Here is a 15,230-nt window from a genome sequence, read left to right as displayed (position 1 = left end):
TGTCACCTCCTCCCATGGTCGCCTCCAGGACTTCTCCAGAGCCTCTCCTATCCAGTAGAACTCCTTACCCAAACCAGTCCAGCTATCTCCTACTCTATCCACCTTTGGATGATCCCCATCTCTTTAGAGAAGCCAATCTCACCTCCACCTAACAAATACATTTTGGATTTTCTCCATCAGTTCATTTCTCACAGTTATTCATTTCTGTATCACTTCATCCTCCCTTTTAAATGTAAGCTCTAACGAGCAGGGCCCTCTGATTCCTCTTTTATTTAATTGTATTGTAACTGTACTGTCTGCCCTCACTTTGTAAAGTGCATCACACACTGTGCTGTATAAATTCTGTAATATAATAATAATAATAATAATTGTTATCATATTTATCAAATCCAGTCCTTTTTGATCTAAAAGCAGATCTTGAAGGCAACACCACCAGATTGTTTCTGATAAATCAGCCACAATGTGTTACGCAGTGCTTGAATGATAGAATACATTTTGCTTTTTACCGATTAAAACATATCCTTTGTGGATTTGCTCAGCTCTGCTGCTTCTCCAAGTAAGCGCTGTTTGTTTTTTCAGGTTCCTGTCACTGTGGAAAGTGCATCTGTTCACCACAGGACTGGTATGTTTCAGGGGAATTCTGCGAATGTGATGACAGGGACTGCGACAAACACGATGGCCTTATTTGTACAGGTAAACCGAATGTTACATACAATTTAAAGTACTTGTCAAAAATAGACTTTTCTTCACATCCCTGCTCTTTTATTTGTAATTCCTCAGCATACCATCCATATTCTGCGTGGAAAGCTTTGTTTTCCACAGAAGTACATCCTTGTCTGAATTTTATACAGTTTGCTATAAAGCAATACACCATCATGTTTTATTCCCTTGAATAAATGGCAATGTTTGTTTCACAGTTTGAAATTCTAAGACATTTGAGAGTTAAAATTTTCATTTAGTCTTTTAGCAAGCATGCCATATCTTCCATTAGGTTTGGAAACCCGCCTAGCCCCATGACCACTTAACACTTTACATATTGATAAGCCATCTTTTTTATATAGGGCAGTTAGCTCACTGCAACCTGTAACACGACAAAGGAGCCTTTAACGTAGGCTTGTCATGCAATAATGAACAATCTGCCAATTACCTAAAAAAATAAAAACTTAACTTTACGGTTAATGTTATAATACCGTAAGGTCAGCTGGACAAATCTCCCCTATGTATAAAAAACCATAACAAAGCCTACCGAGTGAAACAGGAGTATGCACTGCAGGCTGGCAAATGTCTGCAGGTGCAATTAAAAGAAAATGGGTATGTTCTATATAAAAATAAATAAATAATAGGAACCCAGATTATATTTTAATGATTTTGTGTGATTGTGTATATACGAGATAGTAGATACTAGATAGAAGTACAGTATATAGCTACAGAAGCACAAAGTGTGTTTGGTTATGTGCTGACATACCTTAAGTTTGCACCTGTAGTTTATATTCGTTTTTCAGGCAGTACTATATCCAGCAGTGACTCCTGGCTGGTTTGGGGCTTATATTTGCATAATGTTTTCACTTTGCTTCTTCAAGCAATGCAATTTTTTTACATATTTTCTACGTTTTTCAAAAAGGACACATTATTTGAGAATTATTTTTAAATAACCAGGTGCGCTTTGAAAATGTACATTTTATTGGCACCCACAATAACTTGACACATGAGTGTCTAGTTTAATCTGAAAACCAGGAAAATCATAAAATACACATAAATGCAGCACTTTAATCATTAATAAATCATTAATTGTGATGTTTTAAATATAAAAAGTTTAGGTACCTGAATTTGGCCCACTGGGGGAGGGAGAAGCAGCACAAGGAGCCTACTAGTTGTGCTACAAGGGACATGCTAATAGATGGGGAGAAAAGAGTGACTAAGGCCGGCCATACATTATACAATTTTCTTCTATAGATTTCCTTTAAATTTACCAAAACCATATAATATGAGGTCAAATCTAAACACTTTTAATGTGTGTGCAATCAGGCAGGCCCTTGTACTACACAGTTGAAGGTAAATCTAATTGAATAAGAAAATTGTATGGTGTATGGCCAGCTTAAGTGATAAGCTCATTGACCAGATGAGCTCATCAGGGTGCTGCTACTCTTATCACTGCCCAGTTTCAGGGTGGTGGGGAAGGAATATGAGAGAAATATGTAATTATTACATAACTGCAGCAGAGAAAAGTCAGGTCTCGTGCTGTCCTAGATAGGACTGTGCTGTGTATAAGAGCTATGTAAAATCACAGAGCTTGATGGACAGAAATACGAATTCTTTGGAAAGTAAAACAGCTCATATATATATATATATATATATATATATATATATATATATATATATATATATATATATATATATATATATATATATATATATATATATATATATATATATATATACACACACACACACACTGTATATATTTTAACATGAGATCACCAGCAAACTGCTTGTATATAATCTTTATTGGACTCTTAAAAAAAGTAAACAAAAACAGCTTTCTTCAGCATAAATACAGCAAACAGTCCAAAATCCTGGGACAATCAAAACCACATAAGGGCTTACTACCAATCTACTACTACACTTGGGTTTAGGGTTCCCACCTGCCTTCGAAGATATCACAGTCTTTGTAATTAGAGCTTGAAGGCTCATTTCTACCCAAAGTCTCTCTAAGCCTTCGAAATTCCAGGTCCCAAATGAGGACTTACCAGTCAGTTATCTGCTCAGTTTCCTGTACAATATATATAGTATCTCACCAAAGTGAGTACACCCCTCACATTTTTGTAAATATTTTATTATATTTTTTTATGACAACACTGAAGAAATTACACTTTGCTACAATGTAAAGTAGTGAGTGTACAGCTTGTATAACAGTGTAAATTTGCTGTCCCCTCAAATTAACTCAACACAAAGCCATTAATGTCTAAACCGGCAACAAAAGTGAGTACACCCCCAAGTGAAAATGTCCAAATTGAGCCCAAAGTGTCAATATTTTGTGTGGCCACCATTATTTTCCAGCACTGCCTTAACCCACTTCAACATGGCATTCACCAGAGCTACAGGTTTCCACTGGAGTCCTTTTCCACTCCTCCATGATGATATGATGGAGCTGGTGGATGTTAGAGACCTTGCACTCCTCCACCTTCCTTTTGAGGATGCCCCACAGATGCTCAATAGGGTTTAGGTCTGGAGACATTACCCTCAGCTTCTTTAGCAAGGCAGTGGTTGTCTTGGAGGTGTGTTTGGGGTCGTTATCATGTTGGAATACTGCCCTATAGCCCAGTCTCCGAAGGGAGGAGATTATGCCCTGCATGATCACAGTACATGTTGGCATGCATGGTTCCCTCAATGAACTGTAGCTTCCCAGTGCCAGTAGCACTCATGCAGTCCCAGACCATGACACTCCCATCACCGTGCTTGACATTAGGCAAGACACACTTGTCTTTGTACTCCTCACCTGATTGCCGCCACTCACACTTGGCACCATCTCAGCCAAATACCTTTATCTTGGTCTCATCAGACCACAGGACAGGGTTCCAGTAATCCATGCCCTTAGTCTGCTTGTCTTTAGCAAACTGTTTGCAGGCTTTCTTGTGCATTATCTGTAGAAGAGGCTTTCTTCTGGGATGACAGCCATGCAAACTAGTTTAATACAGTGTGCAGCGTATGGTCAGAGTACCGACAGGCTGACCCCCCACCCCTTCAAGCTCGGCAGCAATACTGGCAACACTCATACGTCTATTTCCCAACCTCTGGATATGACTCTGAGCACATGCACTCAACTTCTTTGGTCGACCATGGCGAGGCCTGTTCTGAGTGGAACCTGTCCTGTTAAACTGCTATATGGTCTTGTCCACCGTGCTGCCGCTCAGTTTCAGGGTCTAAGCCATCTTTATGTAGAGCAACAATTCTTTTTTTCAGTTCCTTAGAGAGTTCTTTGCCAGAGGTGCCATGTTGAACTCCCTGTGAACAATATGAGAGAGTGATAGCCAATTTAAACACACCTGCTCCCCAGTCACACCTGAGACCTTGTAACACTAATGAGTCGCATGACACCGGGGAGGGAAAATGGCTAATTGGGCCCAATTCGCACACTTTCAGTTAGGGGTGTACTCACTTTTGTTGCCAGCGGTTTAGACATTAATGGCTGTTTGTTGAGTTATTTTGAGTGGACAGCAAATTTACACTGTTATACAAGCTGAACACTCACTACTTTACATTGTAGCAAAGTGTCATTTATTTAGTGTTGTCACATGAAAAGATATAATAAAATATTTACAAAAATGTGAGGGGTGTACTCACTTATGTGATCTATTGTGTATGTGTGTGTGTATATATATATATATATATATATATATATATATATATATATATATATATATATATATATATATATATATTTTTTTTTTTTTTTTTGAGTTAACATAATGGGAATTATGATTTATTGGAGAATGTGAAAGTTAAAGGACATTAATTATTAGAAGGGAAGTGCAGGCTCAGGAAATATGCCCTTCAAAGGAGGAATGCTTGTTGGCCGCTATTAAAAGGATGAGGCTATGGCTTCCTTTTCAATATGAGAAGGCCAGCTGGAAATATATTATGGGGTTGCTTTCTACTAACTAAGATCTTTTAATGACAATCTTTTTTTTAAAAATTGAATGCCTCAGAGATCTAATCATTGCTGCATCACACCACTGTGCAAATAAGACATATTGCATTTTTGGGAGACCATCTTGCCTTGTAGTATGAGAGGCATGTGATCCCAGCTATAATAATGGAAATCTGATTTGACATTGAAAAAAAATAGGAATATTTAGTAGCATTGTACATTTTTACACACACCTTGTCATATGTGGAAGGCACAACAAGGTGGCAATTTTGTCACAGGTTCTCAGCTGCTATGTCAAATGTAAAAAACAAAGTGCCTTTAAAAATGTAGTATTGAGCAGTAGAAGGGGTTAAATTCAGTCTTCAGGTGCAGATGAGTACAGCAATGTATCCATCTAACCTACTATAATGCTAGTGAGGAATAAAAGACAGCATGATTATAGTGTGTGGCATAGCACTTTGCTAAGAGCTCTGCTGAAAAGATGCTATTAGTTGGCTGAAAGTCTATATTTCCACAGGCTGCTAAATCAAATGCAAAGTGCTCCACACAAAAAGGGAATATTTAAGTGACCGGTTATAAGGTTTTGATTATGACCTGCTACTTTTTAATAAGATATTTGAAGTAGCACATTTTGATTGTGACAATTAAACTCCTATTCAATTTGTTTTTAGGCAATGGGATATGTAACTGTGGCAACTGCGAATGCTGGGAAGGATGGAATGGAAATGCCTGTGAAATATGGCTTGGAAATGAATATTCCTAAATACAAGACAAAAGAATACATTTTTTAAAGTATTTCTATCGCACTATAGGCTGCTAGCAAACATAAAACAATAGCAGAGCATATTTACCATCACTTGACCTGCTTAAACTGACTGTTCCAAGTCTGTATTTTTATAGACTTAATTTCAACTAACCTTGAATTTTTTGCATCTGTGCAGTCTGTGAAGGGAATAGTCAAAGAGATGGTTTTCTTGCATAATTTACATGGTTGTCAGGATATCGCATCATCAGCCCAAGCTAAAAAAAAAAAAAAAAAAAACAGCTGGTACAGGTTAAGAAATGTGCACAATTAAAACACCCCAAATGTGGGTCTGGAACCCACTCAAGATTGATGACCAATTCCTAGACGTTACAATGTAATAATTTAAACTGGTCATTTCTGTGATTACATTGTTAGGTTAGCTTGTATAATACCAAGGTTTTATTATATTAATATAGGACATGTACATTAAGCTCCCAACTTCTGTAATGAGAAAGACATGGTTATATGGATTACGGTTTTAATAAATATTATCTAAAGTGTACAAAGTGTTTGTCCTATTTTCTTGTTCAAAAAGTTTTATTTATTTTAACAAGGCACTTTGAATGCATTCAACATTGCTAATTGTATATCAAACAATGAAATCACAAGTGTACAAGTAGGCATCAACTGACCCATTGGGAAATGAGGTAGTAGGTTTTCTAGGTATGCGAAAGCAGCAAAGTGACAAGACCTTGGATCTCTATGGCATCATTATCAAACAAGCAACATTATTATGCATGTGAAACTGCTTGGACCTGAGAGAAACACAAAGTAAAACAAAAAAATAAAGATGAGGGTCTGAAGAATGAAAGCATCCAAATAAGTGTATAAAGAGGGGCAAGAGAGCTAGGGAAATGAAAAGGGGGGGTGGAGGGTGTCCTGAGGGACTGCTCTCCATAGGGCTGGGAGGTGATAGAGCTAAGACTGAACCCTTTAGAGCAGTGATGGAGAACCTTGGCACCCCAGATGTTTTGGAACTACATTTCCCATGATACTCAACTACACTGCAGAGTGCATGAGGATCATGGGAAATGTAGTTCCAAAACATCTGGGGTGCCAAGGTTCGCCATCACTGCTTTAGAGGAACAACAGAGAGTCATTGAAATGTGGGCATAAGTAGCGAGTTACACACAATATAATTTTATTTTATTTTTTGTGACTTTATCCAAGAGGACCTCTTTGACTTTAGCATGAGCCATGACCTGGGTGATCTTATTTCTTTTTTTTTTTTTTTTAATTGTTTTTATTTGAGAAGTTTTCATCAAACATACATTTGGTGCCAAGGTAGCAAACATACATACACAATACGGCAGCAAGGGAGCGGCCCCCACAATGGGACCACGACCCAATTGCCCATTACACTCCTATACAATATAACAAATTTCCATTATATGCATCCAAGGACACCAATGTGAGCAACTCAGAATAAATTGTTAGACCCTTCAGTTTATCAGTCCTCTATTGAGGTGGGATGAGATCGACAAAAAAGAAGGTGCTAAAACCATAAGAAGTAAAACATGAAGAGAAGAAAGAGAGAGGGGAAACAGAGGAGAAGAGAGGAAGAGAAGGGAAGAGGGGGGAGGGGAGGGGAGGGAAGGCTGGGAGGGTGAGGAATAGGTTAGTAATCATAAGTAGAAAGTCTTGATCCGCTTTTACGGGAGTAAACCGAATACCAATAAGTCAAATATCAGTTTTTAACCATATACCAGGTAGTCCATATCTTCCACAGGGCATCAAATTTACGTCGTACCCCTCTTCTATTGGCCAAAAGAGACTCAAAAGTGTATTGCGTCTGTGTCATAGGGAGGACCTCTGACGCATTTGGGGCCCTGTCCGCCTTCCACTGTTGTGCGAGCAATGATCTAGCTGCTAGGAGGATATGGGTCACCACCGCTCTACAATCCACAGGGAAGATCTCTATCCCCACATGTAGAATCGCTAAGCTAGGACTGGGCCGAGTTAGAATACCAGTGATCCTAGATATATATTGGAAGATAGAGTGCCAGAAACTAGTCAAATGCTTGCAGGACCATAGCATATGGAATAGATTGCCTATTCCACCACAGTTCCTCCAGCATAACGGGGAACTTTGGTTTCCAAATTTGGAGATTCTATAAGGGGTGAGGTACCACCTAAGTGCTATTTTCTGGGATAGCTCCCAATGGTTGATACATCTAGAGGAGGTATAGATTGAGCTGAACGCCTTAGTCCACTGGGCTTCCGTGATTGTTACTCCTAGGTCGGACTCCCACTTCCTGAAGGGTTGAGATCTAACAAAGCGCAGCTTGCTTTGGAAGAGGTTGTAGAAGAATGAAATACCCTTACGGGGTGTTGGGGAAGTGTGATAAAAACTCCACACCTCCCTAGCCATGAATATACGATACGGTCCTAATGAGTTCAGGAAGTGGGAGATGCGAAGATAGGCATAATGGTCTGGGGAGCCCAAGTTGAACTTGTTTTCTAAGGATTTGAAGGTGAGAAGGGCATCTCCCAGGAACAAGTCCTGAACAGTCCCAATCCCTCTTGCCCTCCAGCTGGATAGGGAGAGGTTCGGGATGACCAGAGACAGTGTCTCCAACGGGATGGGGACTTCTATTAACTCAGAAGTGGGAAACTGAACCTCCCTCAGAGCCCTCCAGGCCAGCAATGAGGCCCGGAGAGTGATCGGGAGGTCCCGTAGATCAAATGGTCTCCAGACATCTGCCAGGAGCAGGAGATCAAGGCCGGTGGCTGGACCCAGGGCCCGTTCGATGGATCCCCATACTGAATCAGCCTGGGGGGACATCCAAGTCGCAAGTTGTGTCAGAATAGACGCTCTATAATAGTCCCTAATGTCCACCAGTCCCATACCACCGGCCCTCCTATGTTTAGTCAGTAGCGGCTTAGAGCATCTGGGACGTCTGGAGCGCCAGATGAATCTGGAAAGGAGTGTGTTTAGGGCTTTAAGATATGTGGCTGGTAGAGGGACGGGGAGAGTCCTAAACACGTAGAGTATCTGCGGAAGAAGAAGCATTTTAAATGCCGCCAGTCTTCCAGACCAGGACATTTCTACATTGGCGAGTCTGCACACTTCATTGGTTAGTTTATCAATTAAGGGCGGGTAATTGGCACTTGCTAAGTCACTCGGGTCCGGGGTCAGCTTAAGGCCTAGATAAGAGATATGGGATTTAGCCCAGGAGTAGGGGAAACTCAATTGAAGTCTCGACTGCGAGGGGGAGGGGACATTCAGTCCCAGGATAACCGATTTGGTAAAGTTAACTTTATAGAATGAAATCTCACTAAACACCTGTAGGGTATCATGCGCATGGCGTAGGGACACTTGGGGAGAAGTCAGAAAGAGGATGATGTCATCCGCAAACAGATTTATAACATGGGACCTATTCCGTATCTGAAAGCCCTCAATACCTGGGTGGGACCTGATCCTCTCTGCCAACGGCTCCATCAGCAGATTAAAAATTGAGGGGGACAGAGGACATCCCTGGCGGGTGCCATTTGATATTGAAAAGGTATCTGACAGTAGGTTGGAGGTATACACCTGGGCACACGGGGAGGAGTAGAGAGCGAGGACTGCCGAGAGTATCGGCCCAGAGAACCCAAATTTCCCTAGGGTGTGTTTCATATATCCCCAATGTATCCTGTCGAACGCCTTCTCCGCATCCAAAGAGAGTAGCAGAGAAGGCGTCCGACAGGATCTAGCATGTTGCATAACCCCCAACACCCTCCTTGTGGCATCTGACGCCTGCCTCCCTGGAGTGAAGCCAGACTGGTCAGACTTAACAAGAAAGGGAAGGACAGATAAAATTCTATGAGCCAATATCTTTGCATATAATTTCACATCAGAGTTTAACAGTGAGATCGGCCTGAAGTTGGAAGGAGTGGTGGGGTCTTTACCAGGTTTTGGGATAGTAACCACATACGCCTTGAGCATCTCAGGAGGGAAAGAGGCAGAGGACACCGCTTTGGCATACAAGGTATGTAGAGCTGGGACCAGTTCGTCTTGGAACGTTCTGTAATAGTCGTTCGGAAGCCCGTCGGGTCCCGGGGATTTGCCCAGAGGGAGTGAGCTAATACTTTTTCTAATTTCAGGCTCTGAGATAGGAGCATTAAGAGAGTCTAGTTGTGACTGAGAGAGGGACGGAAGGTTGACGCTAGCCAGGAATTCCTGGATCTTGTCATCAGAGGGTTGTGGGGTGTCAGGGTCATCCCTGAGGTTATACAGGGACGAATAGTAGTCGGCGAAGGAATTTGCTATGTCTTTAGGATTTACAATTTTGTGCTTGTTGATCAGATGGATCAAGAAAGGGATCTTAGCTTTGGTTCGGGCTGCTCGGAGCCTTTGGGCTAAGAATTTTCCCGCCCGATTGCCCGACGAGTAATGGTTCAGTTTTAGCCGTTGGAAATGTTTATCATATTGCTCAATAAGAAGGGACCTGAGCTCTGCCCGACGCTGTGAGAGGGTTTTCCCTAGTGCCGCGTTGGCACGGGATTTATTTTGAGCTTCTAAGTTTTTAATGTCATCTAGGAGCTGAGTCATTCTCAGTGTCCTCTGCCTTTTCTCCCTTGCGCAAATCTGAAGGATCACTCCCCTGACCACTGCCTTATGGGCACACCATACAGTAGTTGTATCAGAAACCGACCCCACATTATTTGCAAAGAATTCCGACAAACATTTAGCAATGGTAGTAGCATGAGTAGGCATTTGAAAAACTCTCGAATTTGCCCTCCAGAGATATGCAGGACTGGGAGTGTGCCCCTCCGCCACCGTTATGGAAACAGGAGCGTGATCTGACCACGTTATATTGTGGATGGCGGAGGAGGACACTGCCTGCAAAAGCATCTTATCGACCAGTATGATGTCAATTCTAGAGTAGGAATTGTGCCTGGCTGAGTGAAAAGAATAGTCACGTTCTGTTGGATGATGGCACCTCCAAACATCAAAGACGTCTTCTGAGTGCAACAGCTGCTGGAGTTGAGGAGGGGGTCTTTTCAATGTAGATGAGGAGTCCAGGGCACAATCAACTGTCAGGTTGTGGTCTCCACATATTACCAGGGACCCTCGTTTCACCGAGGCAATCTTAGCATAGGTCATTTTCAGAAAACGGAGCTGATGGGAGTTAGGTGCGTACACATTAGCAATAGTGAAGGGTTTGTTATTAATTTCTCCCACCACGACCAGGTATCTCCCCCCAGGATCTGTAAGAACTTGTTGGAAGCTGAAAGCCACTGAGTCCTTTATAGCCACTAAAACACCTTTGTTCTTGGCCGGGGTAGAGGCCATAAAAATTTGCGGAAATCGTTTGTGTGAGAAACGAGGCGGGTTATCAGTGGAGAAATGGGTCTCCTGAAGGCAGAGGACATCTGCCTGGAGGGCCAGAGCCTCTCTCCAGACCGAGGCCCGCTTGGCGGGGTGGTTAAGCCCATTTACATTAAAGGAGACAATTTTAATCGCCATTAGGGGATAGGAAACGAGATTGAACACAGTACCTTGGTTTCATTTGTGGAAAGCAGTTCATCTTGTGGTGCTGCCAGCTTTCAGTGCCGAGTAGATCCAGCCTTCCCAGGGCAGTGGGGAGAGTAGGGGAAGTATGCAGGTCTTTCCGGTGTGGAGCAGAGTCCGACGTCCAGAGAGGAGGAAAATAGGTAAAAAGGTCAGAGTCAAAGAAAAAAAAACACAACACGAAGTTCACTAAAAAAGCTTGAAAAAGCATGAACCAGAGGGTAGAATTTCTACCCATAATCATAAACAAGGGGGATCAAAGGAACGTAACATCCTAAATACTCCGGATGGAGTGGGAACCTTGGTGTGATTACTGAGCCACTACATTCTGTAGGGGGAAAGGATCACTCGGTGCGCTTCTTGCCTCTTTTCTTCCTAGACACTGTTTGCCATTGGTAATGCTGATCAATCTTGGCAGATGGCATGGGACCCGAGGGTGCCTGAGCTGGAAGGATATCCAGGGATCGGAGCAAAGAGAGGCCTTCCTCAAGATTAGCAATGGTTGTGTCTTTCCCATCATGAGTGATGGTAAGCTTTACTGGAAAACCCCATCTGTAGGGAATGTTGTGATTGCGCAAAGCCTTGGTAATCGTCACTAGTGACCGTCGCTTCTACATGGTAAATTGTGATAAGTCTGCAAACAGTTGGAGCCCAGCAAACTGTTCCGGAAGTTGTTGAGCTTTTCTGAAGGAGACCATGAGCTGTTCTTTAACTTGATAAAAATGTATCCTCATCAGGACATCCCGGGGTACATTTTCAGGCAAGAAACCTGGTTTGGGCAGTCTATGAATTCTGTCAATCTGCAGCTCTGACTCAGAGACCTCAGGGAGGATCTGCTGTATCAGGCCTCTGGCAAATTTCTGTAGCTGGGCGGGGAGCACTGTTTCAGGGACCCCCCTTAGCTTAACATTATTACGCCTTGACCTGTCCTCGAGGTCAGCGACCTTTGCCCTCAGCCAGGCTATTTCATTATCATGTTCAGAATGGGCATCAATCAGTGAGTTGTGAGAGGATGCAAATTCTCCCATTTTTTCTTCTACGTGGGTGATTCTCTCCCCCAGCTCACCTACATCTGCTTTAAAGTTCCTCATGCACTGCAGCATGTCCGCATGCATGGAGCTTCTAAGGGAGACAAGCATGTCCTTTAACGTAGTGTCAGACACTGCCTTGCCTGAGGTGGGGAAGGCAGTGAAGGGGTCAATCAGCTCCCTCGTGTCCTCCAGGGCCTCAGCCCCCCCGCTCACCTGACTGGTGTTCGCCTCCAGGCGAGGTCTAGATTTGGCAGGACTCCTATCGGCCGGGGACGATCCGCCCGGAGAGTGCTGTGTGACTCCTGGATGTAATACTGGGCTCGAGGCCGTTGATCGGGAGCTGCAGGGTGAGGTAGGGGATGCGTCCTCCAGGTCGGCGCCGGCGCCATCTTGTTTTAGGCCGCGGCTTTTGGGAGGATAGAATTCCTCTAATTTCCGGGGCTGAGACCCCTCTTTCCTCTTGCGGGTCATGCCGCCTGTGTCTCCGAACCCTCCGGCGAGAATGGGGCAAGTGATGGGCGGAATATCCGCCGCTGTAGCTAAATGCTAGGTTCCCTTGGACGGAGCAGCGCGGTCACACGTCCATACAAGCGCGCGGTAGCCACGCCCCCCCCGGTGATCTTATTTCTTATCTTCACTATGCTGAGGGTGGATGGCTTCCAAGCCTTCACCACAGTTTGTTTAGCTGCAGACAGTGGTTACCTGTAGTACTAGTTTAAATTTCCGTGGAATTAAGTCCAGAAGACGAGTATTAAGGAAGGCTATGAGTGGGTCAGAGGTCATTGACGTTGGAAATATATTAAAAAAATATTAAAACATGAAACATTTCTGTCCAGAACTGATTGTCACACATGTGCAATGTGTACCTATGGCTCCACAATCGCAGAAAAAAACTGCTGGGTAATTTGGAAATTCTGGCAGGAACCAAATACCATCAGGTCAAGACTTTGTAATTTGTTTCCAGGGCAACAATATTCTGAACCAAGGATTTAGTGGTACTGCAAATGTCATTCCAAGTCTCCACTCCTAAGGAGACTCCAAAGTCTGCTTCCCTACAATGTATAAATGTGGGAGGATCAGGCTTAGTTAGCAATTGCAAATAGAGGCATGAGTGAAGACCAAGGGCATGAAGGTCCCGATTACAAGTGCGTTCAAGTGCATGTCATTTGGTTTAGGGACAATTTTTATCTAATGTATGGAGTATAAAAATGGTAATGTTTTAAATATCAGAATATCTGCAAGTTGGGCAAATCATATGATTCTTGTAGGGCTGGAAAAAACGTAAAAGTAGCTGAAGTGGACAATTTGTAGGATTTAATAAATGTTGCTGCCATCCAGGCTTAAAAAAAACAAAGGAGATGCTCATTCTGCATAAAATGAAGGGTTCTTAAAGAAGGATAATAATAGTACATACAGGGAGAGAAGCCAAAGGGTACTTTAAGTCTGTCTAGGAGAGCAAGGAAGTGTTTTGTAATTGAGCTGGCAACAATTTTATGGTCTGAGGGGTCCAACCATAGTAGGTTTTTTTAGATTTTTCCCATTCAACCACTTCAAGACCCACCCAGAAGGGGGTTTCATGAATAGTGATTTTTCAGTACCTGCTCCAGATGAGCTACATGGTAGTATTTTGCAAAATTGGGCAGACCCAGGCCACCTCATACGAGTTTCTAGGGTACCTCTGGGAAGTTAGGGTTTTATTGATCCCCAGATGAATCATGAAACTGTGTTTGTCCTATTTTATCTACATTTATGGATATTGATTAAATAAAGAAAACATACTTCCATCAAGACTTATGATGCATTACAGTAGCGTGTAGAATATATCATAGACTTTAGACAAACAAAGAATGGCAAGCCATACACAACGGCACATTTACATTAATGTCCACACATAACTTTTTTGCGTACTTGTTGAGTTAAGTAAAATAATTAAATATTTCCCCAAACCAGGTGTTTTAACCAGAGGTACACTAGCATACTTAAAAAAGACTTGTACAGGCAGGAATTACACACAAGAGGATATGCATTTAATTCTTGACAGCATAGTGGGACAGACTACAGCGTGGAAGTGGGTTAGGGTATCCTCCATTTCACGCCTTTCTACCTCAAATGTGAAGTCGGGTGAGTAACCTTTAAACACGCAAGATGGGAAAGAGAAAATGTGGGCAGAAGTTGAGGCTGAGTTTGTAACAGCTTTTTTCAAGGCACATATATAAGAAAGAATAGCTGGCATAGGCAATTCTAATTGTGGTGCAGGATGTCTGGGCCAGTTTCCTGTTTAGTGAGACATGAATTAGGGAACTTGACAACATGACTTATTAGTCATGGCTAGATGGTGTTTTCACATCAGTACCCTCATGTCAGCCATTGTTCCTGGAGGTTAATTCAATTCATAATTAATGATATGCAATATATTCCTTTACTAACCAACCCCCCTCCCCTATTGTGATTGGTTGTGTTGAACCAAATATAATCTGTATGCACGTCCAATAAAGATGGCATTTTTCTTTGAACTTTCTCTGTGTATCTCCTGTTCAATGAAGTGCCTCACGGTACCGAGGCTCAGTGGTAAATTGCACTATTAATCCAGGGTGGTCTGTCAGTACCATTTGGAATTCTCTTCACATCCCAGTGGCGGAACTAACAGGGTCACAGCAGTCGCACTAGCGACTGGGCCCTGGTATTCCACCACTGTAAGGGTCCCCAGCGGACTCTGAGCTGAGAGCCTGTCTCTCATACAGCTGACAGCCATCATTGGCAGTTTTCCCTCTCTCGCACAGAAAGAGGAGACAGGCGATCTGCTCTGTCTCCAACCCCCCTCTCCTGTATGTGCTCTGTGGGAAGGCAAGTATGAAGATAACAAGCTCACAATTCCTGAAGTGCACACACATGAGAGCGGGGGGGGGCTGGTTGGAGACAGAGCAGATCGGCTGTCTCCTCTCATACCATACGAGAGAGGAGAGAGGGAGAACTGTCAATGATGGCTGTATGAGAGACACCCCCTCAGCTCAGAGACCTGCTGGGGAGGCAGGTGGCATTGTTTGATGAGCACTGATAGGAGGCAATAATGGGCACTGATAGGCTGCACTGATGGGTAGCACTGAGCACTGATAAGCAGCACTAATAGACACTGATAGGCAGCATTGAAATGCGGCACTGAAATGCAGTACCGATAGGCGTCACTGATAGGCAGCATTGATGAGCACTGATACGTGGCACTAATAGGCTGCACTGCTGATAACCAGCAAG

General features: G+C 42.9%; 1 protein-coding gene across 1 annotated transcript in view; it reads left to right on the top strand.

Moving 5' to 3' along the window:
* LOC120926330 (integrin beta-like protein 1) overlaps positions 1 to 5,692 on the top strand; it is a 56,491-nt gene extending 50,799 nt beyond the window's left edge. Inside the window, exons 3-4 of the mRNA XM_040336160.1 lie at positions 580 to 693; positions 5,320 to 5,692. Coding sequence (XP_040192094.1) covers positions 580 to 693; positions 5,320 to 5,411 — 206 coding nt within the window. The 3' untranslated portion in view covers positions 5,412 to 5,692. The remainder of the gene's footprint in view (positions 1 to 579; positions 694 to 5,319) is intronic.
* The last annotated feature ends 9,538 nt before the right edge of the window (positions 5,693 to 15,230 follow it).

The sequence above is a fragment of the Rana temporaria genome, chromosome 2, assembly GCF_905171775.1.
Source record: "Rana temporaria chromosome 2, aRanTem1.1, whole genome shotgun sequence".
Classification (NCBI taxonomy): domain Eukaryota; kingdom Metazoa; phylum Chordata; class Amphibia; order Anura; family Ranidae; genus Rana; species Rana temporaria.
Note: the sequence above shows the minus strand (reverse complement) of the source record. Positions and strands in the feature narration are given on the sequence as shown.